Source organism: Dama dama, chromosome X, assembly GCF_033118175.1.
Source record: "Dama dama isolate Ldn47 chromosome X, ASM3311817v1, whole genome shotgun sequence".
NCBI classification, from domain to species: Eukaryota; Metazoa; Chordata; class Mammalia; order Artiodactyla; family Cervidae; genus Dama; species Dama dama.
In genome coordinates this window covers 14,363,505-14,382,559 of record NC_083714.1, presented here as the reverse complement: position 1 = coordinate 14,382,559, position 19,055 = coordinate 14,363,505, and the positions used below count along the sequence as shown (strand labels likewise).

At 39.5% G+C, this 19,055-nt stretch overlaps 1 protein-coding gene across 8 annotated transcripts in view; it reads left to right on the top strand.

Moving 5' to 3' along the window:
- The window catches only part of CHRDL1 (chordin like 1), a 127,205-nt gene that overhangs the window by 83,651 nt on the left and 24,499 nt on the right, over positions 1–19,055 (top strand). For all 8 annotated transcript variants that reach the window (XM_061136335.1, XM_061136333.1, XM_061136332.1 and 5 more), the window contains exon 7: positions 17,978–18,045. In XM_061136335.1, coding sequence (XP_060992318.1) covers positions 17,978–18,045 — 68 coding nt within the window. The remainder of the gene's footprint in view (positions 1–17,977; positions 18,046–19,055) is intronic.

Below are 19,055 nucleotides of genomic sequence, written 5' to 3'. Positions count from 1 at the left end.
GCCTGGGAAATCCCATAGACAGAGGAGCCTGATGGGCTACAGTCCATGGGGTCACAAAGAGTCAGACATGACTTAGCAACTAAACAGCAACAACAAAAATGAGATACTGTTTTTGTTTTTTCTTCCTCTGAATTGCTGACTGACTATGGTGATGTTACTGGCTTTACATTCTTTCATGGTCAATAGGAAATTAGCTGATCCCTCATATTGATTTTTATTCCCTACCTTACGTTAGCACACTATAATTAATATTTCTCTTAGAAAGAAATGACCTTATTCTTAGTATCCATACAGTCTCATCTTTTTTACTATGCTCTTTGCACCAGCCTTTACAAGTCAGCATGAATTTAGTTGCAGCCTAATTTAATTTGTGCTTCAATAAGGTGCTGGATCTTTCCATACCTGTTTCTCACAATGTGTGTATAGCTCACAGTACAGCTATGAACTTTCAGCCAGGAAAGACTGTTTTGTTCCTTACCTCCTTTCCCATCTTCATCCCAGCTTGAGTCCACTCCAAGGAGAAGAGAGTCCATTTTTAAAAATTGAATTATGGTTTATGTACAGTATTAGTTTCAGATGTACAATAAAATGATCCAGTTAATTATATATACATATATATAATTTTCAGATTATTTTCCATCATAGGTTGTTATTAAAGATACTGAATATAGTTTCCCATACTATGTAGTAAATTCTTGTTTCTTATCTACTCTATGTGTACTAGTTTGTATCTGTTAATCCCATACTCTTTAATTTATCCCTTCCCCAAGCTTTTCCCCTTTGGTAACTATAAGTTTGTTTTCTATGTTTTTTAGTCTGTTTCTGTTTTGTATATAGATTCATTTTTATTTTTTAGGTTCCATGTATAAATAATACCATATAATATTTGTCTTTGTTGGACTTACTTCACTTAGTATGATAATCTCTAGGTCCATCCACATTGCTGCAAATAGCAATATTTTATTCTTTCTTATGGCTGAGTAATATTCTATTATATATATGTGTATATATCACATATTCTTAAACCAATCATCTGTCAATGGGCACTTGGGTTGCTTCCATGTCTTGGCTATTATAAATAGTGCTGCTATGTACATTGGGGTGTATGCATCTTTTCAAATTAGAGTTTTTCTCTTTTCTGGATATATGCCTGGGAATGGAATTTCTGGATCATATGGCAGCTCTACTTTTAGATTTTTTAAGGAACCTCCCTAATGTTTCCCATAGTGGCTGTACCAGTTTGCATTTCCATCCATAGTATACAAGGGTTCCCTTTTCTGCACACCCAAGAGAGTCCATTTTTAGCAGAGGTGTACACGTGGTTACTAATATAACCAGCTAATTGCTATAATCCAGTTGTTAGGCTAAGGTGATTTTGTTTGGGGAAAATAATGTGAAATCTAAACTGAAGAACAATTGATAAAAGAAAGGAAAGTGCAAAAAGATGTATTATTGCATCCAAGAGGCAATAGAGCACAATGCAGATAGGCTCTGAAGCCAGAGGACATAGTTTTGACATGGCAGAGCTACAGTCAACTAGTAATTTTATCTTGGGCAAGACAGCCATTCAGGGCCTTGAATCTCTCAGCTGTGTAAATGCTAATTATAATACCTACAACCAACAGAAAGGTTGTAAAAATTAACTGAGATGACAGAAGGCTAAGAGAAAGTCCAGTAAAGAGTTATTAAGTTAATAAGTGATGTATGTGTGCATTATGACTATATTTATTACCCTGGGGTTAAGTAGAATAGCACCTTAGCTATCTCCGATAGTCTTGCCTTTTTATTTCCTTAATTTACATATACAGAAGTTTATTTCTAGTCCTTCTCATGGCAACAGATCCTGGGACTAACTATCTTCTCAATGGCTCTCTTGTCATGATTTAAATTTCTTTTCTTTTTGTTATGTCCTCCGAAGTAACAGATAAAGGCTAGTTGTTACTGATCGTGTACTGCCCCTTCACATACTTGACAATTCATGAAGTTCTCTCTTTGCCATCTCTTCTCCAGCCTAAATAAACCATTCTCTTTCATCTTCCCCTCTCAAGAGTAAATCTTACACTTTCATAAAATTGATGCTTTTTTCTCTGTCTTTAATGTCTTTACATCTTTCAGTTGTATGTAATATGATTGAATCTCCTTTGAAGTTCTAATTTTTGAAGCACCTAGTTATTTTTTTTCTGTTGAAACGATGTTTTTACAAAGGTATACCTTGTGTAAGCATATTACTCATTCAGCAGGGAACCCAGACACATTTCTCTTCTATGCTGGCTGCCCTAATTGCAGGCAAAATACTGCAGAAGAAATAACCTTTTGAGCGCTGAACTTGCAAACCTTAATATAAAAGGCCCCATTGAAATAGTCTCTGCACTGTCACCAAACACTAATGTGTGCCTTTCTTCCTGGGTCAGACAGCAATCTTAGCCATGGATTGAATCTCAACCCCAGTCTCAGTTGTTTAGACTTGTCTTTGAGGCTAGGACAGTCAGGAGAGTGTTGGCAGGGTGTATCATTGCTGGCACTTCAGCAAACCTCATCTAAACTGGAAGCATAGTGCACCCAGCCACTGGAACCTTAAGGGAAACTTTATCAGCAGGAAAAAAAAAACTCGGCAGAGATTGTACCATGGCCACATTCTGGGTAGGCAGACCTTAAACCCAAACCCAGTCCCAGCTTCTTTCCACCATTTATCATTTCTGCTTCCTGTCTTCTGCCTATCTTGCTGAAGCAAAGGGGAAGGCTATGTTCTTGGACATTAAGCAAGGGAGACATATTTGGGGTAAGCTATCGGCATTTTGAGAGGCATCTACATTTGGTAGATGGTGTACATATGTAGCACTTGCGTGCATGCATGCTAAGTCGCTTCAGTCCTGCCTGACTCTGTGTGACCCTATGGACTGTAGCCCACCAGGCTCCTCTGTACATGGGCTTCTCCAGGCAAGAATGCTGGAGTGGATTGCTGTGCCCTCCTCCAAGGGGATCTTCCGGACCCAGGGATCAAACCCACGTCTCATGTCTCCTGCACTGGCAGGTGGGCTCTTTACCACTAGCACCACTTGGGAAGCCCCTTTCTAGGCGTAGAGTAGCCCAAGTATAAATATCTACCTTCTTTCATTCAACAAACATTTGTTTTGCAACCACTAAGTACCTGGCACTGTGTGGGTACTGGCAATATGGTGAACAAAACAGGCATGGAACCAGCCCTCGTAGAATTTAATGAGGAAGATAGACGTGTATCAAATATTGAGACAAGTAAATATGAAATCGTAATCATGCCACATGCTATGAAGGAAAGGTGTTATAAAAGCCAATAATTGACAGAGGCTGATCTACTCAGGGAGGTGAAGGAAGACTCAAGACCATCTCTCTGGCCTCAACTCACACCATATTCCTCTTTGCTCTCTGTACCCCCAGGGTTTGGGAGAATTGACTCAAAAGTTCTGGGTGTAACTGGAGGCAGTCCTATCCTCCTAGAATCCGTGACTTCTGATCCCACCATGAAACCAGCCACCCTATTTACCCTATTTTATAGAAGTATCTATACTGTCCTTCTTGCATTGTACCTGCTGCATATACTCAAGTTCAGACTTCACTTCTTAAGGAACTACTTGATTATGTTGTTCCATGTTTACCATTTCTTACCATATTATCTAATCTAAGTTCTGCAGCTTGTTTTTAAAGGTCCTCTGTCAAACAGTCGGACTCTTCCTTAAATCACTACCCATCCTCATTTCTTTAGCACCAACACAAACTTTCTCCTCTAGACTGGCACTTCTCTTTTTATAATATGCCATGTCCTCCCCACCTTCAGCCCTGTTATATGCCTCTCTGTTTTACATGCAATATTATATTTGTTTCTAAGTGTTCAACATTCATATACATTATGCATTGATCACCAAAATAGTAACCATCTATCACCATGCAAAGTTATTACAATATTATTGACTGTATTCCCTATGTGGTACATTATATCTCTGTGACTTATTCTGTAACTGAAAGTTTGTACCCCTTCATTCCCTTTGCCTATTTCACTCATACCCCACCACCCCCCCTCCATCCTGGTCACCACTAGTTTGTTCTCTGTATGTATGGGTTAGCTTCTGTTTTGTTGTCTTGTGTTTTAGATTTCACATAGAAAAGATCATACCGCCTTTGTATGGCTCTGTCTGGCTCTTTTCACTTAGTACAACACCCTGAAGGTCCATCTGTGTTGTCACAAAAAATGGAAAGATTTCATTCTTTTTATGGCTGAATAATATTCTATTGTGTATATATATCATGTTTTCATTACCTCTTCATGTGTCAACGGACATTTGAGTTGTTTCCATATCTTGCTATTGTAAATAATGCTGCAGTGAACTTAAGGGTGAGTTATCTTGTCTAATCAATTGTTTTCATTTTCTTATGGTAAATACACAGACATGCAATTGCAGGATTGTATGGTAACTCTATTTTTAATTTTTTGAGGAATCTCCAACCTGTTTTCCATAGCAGCTATACCAATTTCCATTCACACTAACAGTGCACAAGGATTTCCTTTCCTCCACATCCTTGCTGACATTTGCTGTTTCTTGTCTTTTTAATGATAGCCAGTCTGACAGATGTAATGTAATCTCTCATTGTGGTTTGATTTGAATTTCCCTAATGATTAGTGATACTGAGCATCTTTTCATGTGTCTATTGGCCTTCTGTATGTCTTCCTTGGAAAAATGTCTGTTCAGATCCCTTGCTCATTTCTTAATCAGATTATTTTTTGATATTGAGATATATGAGTTCTTTATATATTTTGGATATTAAACCCTTAGCAGATATATAATTTGCAAAGATCTTCTCCCATTCAGGAGGTGCCTTTTCTTTTTGTTGATGGTTCCCTTCATTATGCAAAAGCATTTTCATCTGGTGTGGTTCCATTTGTCTACCTTGGTTTTTGTTGATTAAACCCAGGTCTCCCACATTGTAGGCAGATTCTTTACTGTCTGAGCCACCAGGAAGCCTCTTGCCTAATAAGATTGATCCAAAAAATACTGCTAAGACTAATGTCAAACAGCATGCTGCCTGTTTTCTTCTAAAAGTTTTATGGTATCAGGTCTTACATTTAAGTATTTAACACATTTTGAGTTTAATGCTATGGGTACACTGGTGGGTAGGGCAGGCCCCAGGCATGGCTGGTTGTGGGACCTGGTGGCTCACGACTGCCATGGGTACCGTGGTAGATTGGGCAGTCCCCAGTGGTAATAGGCTAGAGGGAGGATTCCAGAATGGTGCCTCCCAGTGCCAGTGTCAGCACAGTAGAATGAGCTTACAGAAATGGCTGCCACCAGCATCTGTGTTCCCAGTGGAGTCCCAGTTGCCTCCTGCCTCTCTGCTACTACTCAGAGTGAATGAGTTTTTGAACACACCTTCAGCCCCCCAGCTCTCCTGAATGTAAACCCCACTGGTTTTCAAAACCAGCTGTTTTGCTGTTCTTCCTGGTGCACAACTCCTGGGCTGAGGGGTCCAATGTGGAACTTGGACCCCTCGCTCCTCAGGGAGGACAGTCATGTTTATATCCCTCCCACCTTGCCAGGAGTGTGGGTCCTGACTAGATGTCAATCTCCACCTCCTTAACTGTCTCATCATGGCTCCTTGTTTATATCTTCAGTTGTGGAAAATATCTTCTGCTAGTCTTCAGGTCACTCTCAGAGGTGGTTGCTCTGTAAGTAGTTGAAGTTTTGGTATGCTCATGAGAGATAAGTTCAGGATCTTCCTCTGCTGCCATCTTGATCCTACCTCCTGTTATGTGCCTCTCTTAACTCTTACTCCCCACAAGCTTGGAAGAGTTTCCCACCCCTCTTTTATCAATTAGGATCCTTCCCATCTTTCAAGACCCCAGCTGAAGTTATAGCTCTTTTATTATTATTATTATTATTTTAATTTTTACAATGTTGTGTTAGTTTCTGCCATACAACAATGTGAACGGGCCATAATTATACATATATCCCCTCTCTCTTGAGCTTCCCTCCCCTCCCCCCCACCCCTCTAGGTCATCACAGAGCACCAGGATGGGCTCCCTGTGTTATACAACTTCTCACCAGCTCTGCATTTTATACATGATATGATAGTGTATATATGTTGATTCTACTTTATCCATTCATCCCACTCTTTCCCTCCCCCTCTTGTGTGGGGGACTTGTGTCCACAAGTCTGTTCTGTACATCTGTGTCTCCATTCCTTCCCTGCATCAATACTGTTTTTCTAGATTCCATATATATGCATTAATATATGATATTTATTTTTCTCTTTCTAACTTATTTCACTCTGTATAATAGGGTCTAGGTTCATCCATCTCACTAGAACTGACTGAAATTCATTTCTTTTTATGGCTGAGTAATATTCCATTGTATAATCTGTACCACATCTTTATTCATTTGTCTGTTGATAGACATCTAGGTTGCTTCTGTGTTCTGGCTTCAGTAAATAGTGCTTCATGCATCTCATTTAAATAGCCTTACCTGATCATTCTAGTCCTCATTGGTCTCCTTCTTTGACCACTTCCAGGGCTTGGTCAGGTTGTAGGAGCAGCAGCAGGAGACCCAGGTTTGATCCCTGGGTCAGGAAGTTTCCCTGGAGAATAAAATGGAAACCCACTCCAGTATTCTTGGCTGGAGAATTCCGTGGACAGAGGAGCCTAGTGGTCTATAGTCTATGGAGTCGCCAAAGAGTTGGACACGACTGAGTGACTAACACTGATATTTTCACATTATTACATTCACTGTTTTATGGGTCTTGGCTCCTCAACTGAGAAGTTCTATGAGGAAAGGACCATCTTCTTCCTCGTTTGCCCCTAGCATAGTACTAAGCATATAACTTGTGATGGATTTGCTAAGAGGAAAGAGAGCCACAGTTATGTAAAGCTTTTCGCAAGCACTCAAAAAGTGTAGTCCTGCCTAGGGAGGCAGGAGAAATGACTGACCTTACAACTTACTCAATCCAAGCTCATTTATCCAATAAATCTCCAGTTAGCCCAGGTGAAAATTGAATCTCCTTTTATGAAATTGAGATATTTTTGCTAACTCCTTCATGGTAACTGAAACTGGAAGCAATTGTTTAAAAGCAATTTGTCAGTGTTCAAGACATCTGCCATTTTACCTAAGACTCTTGATTTCTATTTCCAAAAAGCAGCAAAATTACACCTCAGACGCCATCTTTGCTGAACCCAGAGATCTTGAGGGAAGTGGTATGTGAGCTATTTCATTTTTTTAACATCATAAAAATCTTCCAAAATTTTCAAAGTTTTCGAAATCAAAGGAAACAAGAGGAAATAACAACTCTAAATATAGATCCTTACATATCATTCAGGCTCTCATTTTGTTTTTGCCCACATTTTCTTCAGAAACACTCCCATCTCCTGGTCATAATGGTAGGAAGGAAACATTGCTAATCAAAACACTGCTTTAAAAAAATAAAAAATAACTCAATAATTTTTGAGATTGTATGTTCTCGCCTAAACTTCAAAATGTATTGAAACACTCGATCTTTTCATAGCGGTAGAAGAGTTTGACCACCACTAGCAATTCCTTTTCAAAAGTGAATCATTCATGTTCATGAACATGGGACTATCTTAGAGATTTTCTATCCTTGTCTGCTGCTCCTCTTCTTCTCAACACCAACTGGATGCTCTCTTCTTCCATGGAAACTTTCAGGTGGTTTTTGTTCTCTCTCCATCCCCTGTGGTCAGAATTCATCTTCACATCCTTGCTGACAATCCCAGGACTCCTAGTCCTCTGAGGTCATCATGTTCCTTCTTGGCATGTCTTTTATGTCTAGAATGTTTCTTTTAGACAGAAAGTCCTCAGACAGTGGGATGGGACAGCACTGACTTTCATACTGAGTTTAACAAATTAATAGTGATGATTCCTAATTGGCCATCTGGGGTATCCTGTCAAGGTCAATAATGCCCCATCCTGTTGCTGGGCTGGAGGGTTTTTCATGTGTATATGAGTCTGGTTCTACAATAAAAATAAGAAATTCCCAGTGAAGCATTTCAGAGCAATTATTTCTTCATGGGTGGTTAAAGCCACTCTTCTTTCAGCCTTGTCCTTCTGACTGCTTCAAGGGATATACCATGACTGCTCAGAAACACACCACTGGGTATGCCCATTACTCTCATTAGAATAGACTTTGTGAACACTTAGACGCCAATGTTTGTGAAAGTTAATCTGATTTGTTAACTGACAGTATAAACAGAGGAAAAAGAAACATCAGAAAGAAGAGTGATGTTAGGCAGAGGAATCATATTCGAACACTACCTACACTGTAACTGTAAGAATTTATAAAGTCCAGGTCTCCATGGCCCAGGGAAAGTGAACATTTGATATAATTATCCAGTTGGTTTAAGCTAATTGTTGGAATGACTCCATCCACTTTTTCCTTGTCTTTGGCTATTAAAATCAGACCCACGTCTTCTGCTCCCACCAGATAGTCCAGTCCTCTTTGGATGGGGCCAGGAAGCCAAAGTGGTATTCATGGAAAGAAGAAGGACCCTGAACTGATTGCTTTTCATTTCCAGGTTGACCAGGCAGTAAACAGTGGTAGATCACTAAGTTTCCTTCTTCCATCCTGCTTGTTATTTTCCATTTTTGAAGGTGGTAGCACAGGACTCTATTTGGGTACTTGAATTTTTACCACTCAACTTTATGACTATGTAATTTGCACTGCCTCCCATAGGAGCAGTTATCTGTCCTCTCATGCATTACTTTAAGCAAAGAGAGAAAAAGAGGTTTAATTAAAATGCAGATTCCTTTTCTAAATAAAGATGAAATGGGAGAGGGTACTAGCATAATGATGAGAGAATCTAATCATTAGTTTAGAAGGAATGAGCTGAAGGAATCTGTCTGCAGCCATTTTTATGTTTTGGTATCTCCAGGACCCTGGCTTTAGAAATGAAATTATTTCCTTTCTGTGTGTGGACATAAATTTTCTCTGTTAGGCTTCATTTTTTTAAAAATACAGGTTCTTTCTTTTGTTAAACGCATTGCACACTTGTGCGTGTGTGCTTAGTCACTCAGTTGTGTCTGACTCTTTGCGACCCCATAGACTGTAGCCTGCCAGGCTCCTCTGTCCATGGGATTCTCCAGGCAATAATACTGGAGTGGGTAGCCATGCTTTCCTCCAGGGAATCTTCCTGGCCCAAGGATCAAACCCACATCTCCTGTGTCTCCTGCATCGCAGGTGGATTCTTTACCCTCTGAGCCATTGTGAAGGTTCCTTAAGTTGGGTTTTCCCCGCGTGTGGGCTACTCTTAAGAAGAAGAAAGAAGAAATGGAGGGAAAGGATAGGAAAAAGAGGGAAGGGTGAGTAATAGCTAACACATATAACACAGTGTGCCAGGCACTGTCCTAAGCTCTTTGCATATACTAATTCATTTCATCCTCACAACCATATGGGTCGATGTTATTGTCTCCATTTTATAAAAAAGGAAACTGAAGCACAGATAGGTTCATTCATGTGCTCAAAGTCACATAGGTGAGAAGGGGCAGAGTCAGGATTTGGACCCAGGCGGTCTTACTCCAGGCTGTTTTCTTTGCCATTATTACTATGCTGCCTCTCAGGTTGAGGGTGTGAAGCAACTTCAGGGACTCTTAAGTCTGAGGCTACTGGGAGGAGCAGACTTTGTGATTTCTCTGCTCCAAAGGGCCAGATATACAAACACTTCCAGAAGAGTCATTGAGACTACCCTGGGATGTAAAGACCCCATTTCTAACCATAAACATTGATCTGTTTAACCACATCTCCATTGAAAGAGCAGAATGTAGGTCATGGGCCATGTCTAACTAAGTTTCATTATTCCCTCTTTTATGATGCCTTCTTGCAAACATTTGCACATTCTCACAATACATTTTTTTAAAAAAACAGACATTTCTGATTTTTCTGGATAATACTTTTGTACTCCCCTCCTGATTTGGCTTGCCACTGGTGGCAGGAGTTCCCTCCTTGTCTGTGTCTTAGTATTTCTCGAGCAGGTATTTTGTTTAAAGTGCTAAGAGCTTAAAATTGACAGCTCAAACAATTAAGTGCTTTATTTGACAGCAAGGTATTTTCTTTAAAAAATAAAAAAAAGACTGTCCAAGAGTAATGGATAAAGAAGATGTGGTACATATACAGTGGAATATTACTCAGCCATTACAAAGAATGAAATAATGCCATTTGATGCAACATCGATGGACTTAAAGAGATTGTCATACTGAGTGAAGTAAGTCAAAGAAAGACAGATATATGACATCCCTCATATGTGGAATCTAAAAAGAAATGATACAAATGAACTCATTTACAAAACAGAAACAGACTCATATACTTAGAAAATGAGCTTATGCTTCCCAGTGGGGGAGGGTAGGGGGAAGGGATGGTTAGGGAGTTTAGGATGGGCATGTGCACACTGCTATACTTAAAATGGATAACCAACAAGGACTTACTCTATAGCACAGGGAACTCTGCTCAATGTTATGTCTCAGCCTGGATGGGAATGGGGTTTGGCGGAGAATGGATATATGTATATGTATGGCTGAGCCCCTTCACTGTTCACCTGAAACTGTCACACCATTGTTTGTTAATTACAAAATAAGAATTTTTTAATAAATGATTGTCCACCTTATGAGATACTAGAGCACACTTGCTCCCTCGCCAACAAATTTGTAGAATTAGATATTTGGCAGTAGCTCCCCACGCCCCCAAGTCACCTGCTTCCTTTCTCTTTTTCATCTCCAGCTTGGGTGTTAAGCACTGGCTATAAAGTGGCCCACTAGGGAACCTGGTACATAGTTACCTGGAGAGTTCATGATCAGTTTTTTTCCTCTACTCACTCCCACTTTTCCTCAAAAACCCTTACTTATTTGCCTTGATTCTGCTGATTTCAACGTGTTCCTCAGAAAATACAGAGATCAGTTTTCCTTGTCATGGAGATCACTTCCCCTTGTCTTGGAAATTCATTTACAATTTCTATTTGCCTTATGATTAGAGTAACCATGGAATTTATCATCCAAACCAAGACAACTTTTGAAAGTGAAAGAAGCAATCTTAGCAATTATGCCTACCAGCAAAACAGATATAAAACTGAGCTGTCCCAGATAAATGAGAATCTATGGGCACCCTATTTATGATGACTGTGGTTCAGAAGTGGCCACATGCTGGCGTAGTTTTGCTGTCTGAGGTTTATCTTCACGGGTATCTCATAATCTCATTGTACACTTAGTCCTTTTGAGAAGACAAGGTTTACTTCTGTGACCTGCTCTGGCCAATCAGAGATTAATAGGAGCAATGGGAGTTATAAACAGTCTGAATTTTAGCCTAGCTCTTGACCATTTTTCAAATGCTTGTTCTCCATTTCTCTCATTACCAGAAAGCCAAGCCATTCCATCTCCATAGGGTACCACTCAGAGTATAATTGAGGTTTGAATAAACAACACATGTGGCTTTTAAGGTTAAATGAATATTGTTTGACATACAGTACACTAGAGTTGTTTTTCATTTTGGTTTTAAAAATTGGTTAAAATTACATCTTGGTGCTTCTCGGAATTAACTAGGATCCATCTGTCTCCATTAGAATCACTGTTTTTTTTTTTTAAAGCCTTGGCTGAAAAAAGAAGCTGCCTCTCACTCAAGATAATCTGTCCAGTGAATTAAGGAAAAAGGCAAAGAAATAGGTTTTTGGGGGCTTTGGTGCCTACTTTTTTCTGTTACGTCCTTGTCTCTTAGATACATCTAAGGTGAAACATTTAAGATTGTAAATGGACAAACCTATTTTCAGCTCTCTAGATAGACCCCACCCCAGTCTAAAACACCACTGATGTGAACATCTAAGAAGATAATTCAAATTTAACTATTTAGCTATGTTTCATATATAGAGTAATTAAAATGTTGAAACCTTTAGGGGCTACTTATAGAACATTCTGGGCTTCCCAAATAGCTCAGTGGTAAAGAATCTGCCTGCCAAGTAGGAGACGAGGGTTGATTCCTGGGTTAGGAAGATCGCTTGGAGAAAGGGATGGCAACCCACTCCACTATTCTTGACCTGGAGAATCCCATGGACAGAGGAGCCTGGTGGGCTTCAGTCCATGGGGTTGCAAAAGAGTCGGACATGACTGAGCAACTAAACAGCAACAACAGTAGAGCATTCTAGCTTAGAGAATGCCATTTTGAAGATTTTGAAAGCTCACAGGCAACAAAAATACTAGTAGTTTGTAGTTCCTACTTGAGAATACAGACATGCACACACACACACACACACACACACACACACACACACACACACACACACAAGTAATGGCTCCAGTAGTTTTAAATGAAGTGAAATCATTCAAATTTAGGTACACATAACTGTCTGCAAATGCTTAGGTGGTTATGCCACATTTATCTGAACTTGTATTACAGCGTAGTCTGCATGATAATTGACTTGTCTCATTACTTTGCCATCTTGCCTCTCTGCTTATTTAACAGGGACTGTATGCTTCTATATTGCTTTAAGATTCTGTCTGGGCTATTAAGTATTTAAAGACACTTTTTAAAAGCCTTTTTAAGACTCTAGGGTCTAAATGTAATAACTTGAACTTCTTAGAAGGTCATACTGAATAAACATTTCATGTCAATACCAATCATTAAATCTACGTTTAAAAAGGGCATATGATGAGGAGAGCTACTCTCTCATTTTCCTTTTGTAATTTGTTCTCTTGGCTGCTTCAGTTTGGCTTGAAACCACCTACTATAGCATTTACATTTTGTTTTGCCATTTTGCTGGCAAATCTTTCCTGGTTTCAAATCTTCTCTCTGGTCCCATATTTTCATCTGGCTCAGGACATAACTTTGACCCACCACTGCCAGCTAAAATGTAACAAGTAAATCCAAGTGCATCCCCACTCAGTCACTGTCAAGAGCAGTGTCATACCCCAGCTCTCCTGACTTGCAACCCTAGAGTCATTTTATACTTTCTCCTTTGCCTTCCTCTTCCATTATCAAATCTTCCCTCAGGGTCTTATCATTTACATGTTATCTGCAGTAGTATGATTCACCCCTTCTTTGCTGTTTTCTCAATTCTCATGGCCTATTACATATTACTACAACAGCCTCCTGGTTGGCCTCCCAGATTCTAATTGCTTCCCAACCAGTCAACACCCCCTTTCCGGGATAAGCTTCCACAAATATTACTTTTACCATAGGCACCTCTACATAAAAATTGATAACACGATCAAATGTGAATTCTTTAGTCTCTTTTCGAAGTTTCACGAGAATTATTTACAACCCTGTTATCTCAACAACCCATCCCCCTCTCTCCCTCCTTTTCTTTCTCTCCACCAGCCCCATTTCTCTTGTTTCATTTCTGAAGCTTCCACTCAAGCCACACCTTGCTTGCTGTGTCCACTATGTGACTTTCTATTTCCAAAACTCCAATCCTTTGCAAATGCCAGGTCCCTTCTGCCCATGTGACTGTTTATAACCTGCAGTTGTTGTGTTTAGTTGCTCAGTCATGTCTGACTCTTTTGTGACCCCATGGACTGTAGCCTGCCAGACTCCTCTGTCCATGGGGTTTCCCAGCTAAGAATATTGGAGTGAGTTGCCCTTTCCTTCTCCAGGGGATCTTCCTGACCCAGGGATTGATGCATTGCACGCGGATTCTTTACTTCTAAGCCACCAGGGAAGCCCTTATACCCTGCAATATCTACTTCTAAAAACATGACTTAACAATTCTTTGGGGATGGTTTCCATGATTACATCTGACTGTTCACTCCACACAGTTGATATCTCCTAAGCATATATATTCCATTTGCCTTTCCAGTTGTTACTCTGTGTGTTTAGGCTCATCTGATTTCCATATTGGTTACCTGTCACCTCCAAACAGGTTGTAAATGTCTTGAGGGAAGGGTCCAGCCCTGATTTCCCTTCTCCTTCTGACTTAGTATCAAGTTCTCTACCCAAGAAGCATTTGAAATATGTTAATTGACTTTGGGGAGTTACTTTTTTCTTTTTTAAAAATCTTATTGAAGTACAGTTGATTTACAATGTTGTGTCAGTTTCTGCTATACAGCAAAGTGATTCAGTTATAGTCGTGGCTCAGATGGTAAAGAATCCACCTGCAGTGCAGGAGACCTGGATTCAATCCCTGGGTTTGGAAGATCCACTGGAAGAGGAACCCATTCCAGTATTCTTGCCTGGAGAATCCCATGGGCAGAGGAGTCTGGCAGGCTACAGTCCATAGAGTCACAAAGAGTCGGACATGACTGAGCAACTAAGCACAGCACAGCACATATTCCTTTTCACATTCTTTTCATGGTTTATCTTAGGGTATTGGATATAGTACCCCATGTTATACAGTAGAACTTTGTTGTTTATCCATCCTCTATATACTGTTTGTATCTGCTAATCTCAAAATCCCAATCTCTCTGTCCCCTAGCCCCCTCTGCTTTGGCAACCACAAGTCTGTTCCCTGTCTGTGAATCTATTTCTGTTTCATAAATATGTTCATTTGTGTTGCATTTTAGATTCCACATGACAGTGATATCGTATGGTAACTGTCTTCCTCTTTCTGACTTATTTTGCTTAGTGTGATAATCTCTAGGTCCATCCATGTTACCATAAATGGCATGAGTTCATTCTTATTTTATGACTGAGTAGTATTCCATTGCATATATGTACCTCATCTTCTTTATCCATTCATCTGTTGATGGACATTTAGGTTGTTTCCATGTCTTGACTGTTGTAAATAGTGCTGCTATGAACATAGGGTTTCATGTATCTTCTCAAATTATAGCTTTATCTAGGTAAATGCCCAGGAGTGAGATTGCTGGATCATATGGTGACTATATTTTTAGTTTTTTGAGGAACCTCCATACTGGTTTTTATAGCGGCTGCACCAATTTACATTCCCATCAACTGGATAAGAGGGTTCCCTTTTCTCCACATCCTCTCCAGCATTTAATATTTGTAGACTTTTTAATAATGGCCATTGTGACTTGGGCATTATTTTTTGATATAAACAAAGGTGAAAGAATCTTCACTTTTACAAGGTTAGTTATGGTTTCCAAAGAGTCTGCATGTGGTCTTTGTCTGCCATCTTTACTCAGACATGGAATAACCAGGAAGAGGTAAGTATGCTATTGGATAAGCACTTAATTCTGTATGTTTTACTGAAGTTCAATTCAGTGCATAAACTGAGCATCTGATGTGTACCAAATCAATGACCCCCACCCCAGAGCCTCTGACTTACTAGGCATGGGGTGGGATCCAAAATATTGCATTTCTAACAAGTTCCCAATTTATGCTGATGTTGCTGATCTGGAGACCACACTTTGAGAACCAGTGATGTAGGCAACACAGAGGGAGGTCTAAGACATGGTCTCTTTAGGGATTTGCATTCTCTTTAGGGAAACGAGGCAGGCTCAGGAAACATTTAACAGCAGAAAATATTGTAAAGTGTTTTAGTATTCATTCATTCAAGAAATTGAGTAAGTACTAACTACATGCCCAGCCCTGGTCTAGGTGCTGGAGTTGGTTACATCAGGGAACATGATTGACAAAAACCCTTGTTTCATAGGAGAATTTTAGTGGGAGAAAGCAGACAAGAAATAAAATACATATACCACAAGATACTCTTGAGTCTTAGAATGAAAAATCAAAGATGGGGGTAAGAAGTATCAGAGGGTATTTGAAATTTTAGATAGGTGGTCAGAGAAGATCTCCTAATTCCATCATTTGATGAGTATTTATTGAGTGACTATTATGTATCAGGTACTGTTATAGATCATGGTGATACATCCATGAATAACACAAATAATAAACAGGACAGGTCCTTATAGAATGAATACACTTATTTGGGAGCAGGGAAATCTGGGATTCGGGGTGTTAGCTCTTGTCGACTGATTATGTGAGTGAATGGCTCCTTGCCCTCTCTGAGCCTTGGTTTATCCACCTGTTAAATGGAACTGTTGGACAAAATTTCAAAATAGATGAAGTCCTATACATCTCTAAGGCTAAGTCCTTTATTGTGCAGTCGCTAAGTCATGACTGACTCTTTGCGACCCCATGGACTACAGCATGCCAGACTTCCCTGTCCTCCACTATCTCCTGGAGTTTGCTCAAGTTCATGTCCATTGAGTTGGTAGTGCTATATAACCTGTGCCACCCTCTACTCCTTTTGCCATCAATCTTTCCCAGGATCAAGGTCTTTTCCAATTAGTCGGCACTTCACATCAGGTGGCCAAAGTAGTGGAGCTTCAGCTTTAGCATCAGTCTTTCCAGTGAATATGCAGGGTTGACTAACTTTAGGATTGACTGATTTGGATCTCCTTGCAGTCCAAGGAACTCTCAAGAGGCTTCTCCAGCATCGCAATTCGAAAATACCAATTCTTTGGCACTCAGTCTTCTTTATTGTCCAACTCACATCTCTACATAACTACTAGAAAAACCACAGTTTTGACTATAAGGACCTAAGTCCTTTAGGCAATAAGAAATATGTAAGAGTATTTGAAGAAGGCTTTGCAGAAGAGGAAAAACTGAATGTTTTTCATAGTCATACAGGAGTTCTGAGGTGTGGGAGATGGGAAGATAATTTCAGAAGAAGAATATGAGCAGAACCATGGAGGCAAGAATGGGAGCCACAGGTTCACTGAAGAGTAAGGCGGTCAAAGGGATTTCATTGTAGAGTAGATAAGATAGTTGGATAGGAGGTAGGTGCTCAGTAAAGATGAGGTGGGGGTGATTATAGAGAGTCTTACATGGGAACCTACTGAGGATATTTTTTTGATCAGAAAACGATACCATTATATAGTCAAAGTGGTGTTTTAGGAAGATAAACCTAGAAATCACAGTTAAGTCTTCAACATTCATAATTTTTTTCCAAGAGATGATCTTTGAATCATGGAGGGTTAAAGCCATGCTTTGTTTTATGTTGCTGCTTAATGATAATATTGGTATCAAATGAATTTTGAGGTCTTTTTCCAGCCCTAAACCAGTAAAAATACTTGAACCAGTAACATGTTACTCATTAGAGTTAGGTTTTGAAAGCTTGGGAGATTAATTAGAATAGAAAATTTTTAATGTTTATATACTTTTGTATCCCTTGTTATCCCATGAGATATATGATTGAATAGATTTTGGGTTTATTTTCAGCCAGGTACACACACACACTCTCTCTCTCTCTCACACACACACACACACACACAAATAGTACTCATTTAGAGTGATGCAAATATCTCTAAGACTAAGCTCTTCCCATCTGCTTACTTGGACATAAATAACACAAGGCAATATTTTTGGAGATTATTCTCTTATTTTTTATATTTAATCAGCTGGGGAATATCCATATCTGTTGTGCATTTGCCTTTCTCAAGACTGAAAGTAGAATCTTTATCCTAAAAGCAATTAGTCTAGAATGAACTAAAATGATAGGGGTTCACTGTTCAAAACTTGGGTCGTGGAGACCCAGAGAAAGGTGTCTCAGGCAAAAATAGAAGATATGGATTGTGTAAACACTCCGACCACAACAAGTTTTACGTTAACTTTCAGATCAAGTTATACCTTCTCAGAGACATAATGGTGAATTTAACAAATCATGACAGACCAAATTCACAAAACTCTGATTCTTTAAGAGTAGTTTAAACATAAGTTGAATATGACCTGTAAAATACTTAACTGTCTTTGGAATAAAATAAGCAGAAGTGACAATGATGGCTATATTACAGTGGAAAGTGATGATTTTCCCTTTCATTTTCCAAATTCTGTGTAATATTGCTGGATGGTCTATTTTAGAAAGTGGCAACGTTCTTTGAAGTTGTCTTGAAAAGTGAGGCACACCCAGGCAGAAGTCTTTCAGCGTTGCTGTTTGAAGAACAGCCATGATGGCTACAATGTCTAAAGAACTTTGGGATCATAGAACCCAAAGGGTTACTGGGTCACAAGGATAATATTTTTCCCTTCTATGTATATATGATTCTTTATTTCTTTTTAATAAACAGGGGATGGAGAATTGTCGTGGGAACATTCTGATGGTGATATCTTCAGGCAACCTGCCAACAGAGAAGCAGTAAGTGTGAATAGCTCAAATAATTCAAGACTTCACAGCATCGGGCCAGACTGCCCTCCCTCCATGGCTGCTGTCCCAGCAATTCCATAAAAGGGCCTATCTCTAACACCATTTTTCATCCCTGTCCTCGGAAATTTGAATGCCATCATCACCAACCTGGAACCATTTAAGTGCATTGTGTAATTGGTAACCAAGGCCAGGACATGAATACAAAGAAATCATAGCCCAGCCCTTAGGCACCCTTCATCTAAATTAGAAGTCATCCTTTCGGGATGACTTGCCAAATCTTCTGTAAGGAAGGCAAATCACTACCCCTAGCTTAACAGTGAGGACCTTCTGTGGGATTGCAAGGTAGGTCAGCCCATCCTTTGGGCATAGGTACCTTGGACATGTTCATATAAACCCTTCCCTAAGTCGTAGGCTCTCAGTCATAAAGCTGGAAGAGAGGGAGGGTAGCAGCCAGATTCCCTTCCTCTACCTGCAGCATCTTCTGATTTCCCCTCTTGGTGCTAATCTCAGAATAACTCTTAGGAGTGGTCATCTCTCTCTATGTATAGTCGTAGCATCTCTTATTCCTTTTTATTTTGAAATAATTAACAAGAAAGAAACCCTCCAATAAATATATGTTTAAGTACAGTGACACTCCAATTCTCTAAAAATCAGAAAAGGAGATGGTCCAGTTCAAATGATCTATCATATTTTGAGACTTTATATATAGAGTCCATATGGGATTGTATGAAATCATGAGTGTGCAACTTTTTAAAATGGTAAAACATTATAGAATTTAAAGAATCTTTAATTTAGTAAAAAATGTCCAAAAAGTACAAAATGAACAAAGGCATTCATTGCACATAAATGGCTATTCATCATACCCTTGTACAATAGAAGTGTGTGTACTCAGTCGCTTCAGTTGTATCTGACTCTTTGCAGCCCCATGGACTGTAGCCCACCAGGCTCCTCTGTTCATGGGATCTCCCAGGAAAGAATACTGGAGTGGGTTGCCATATCCT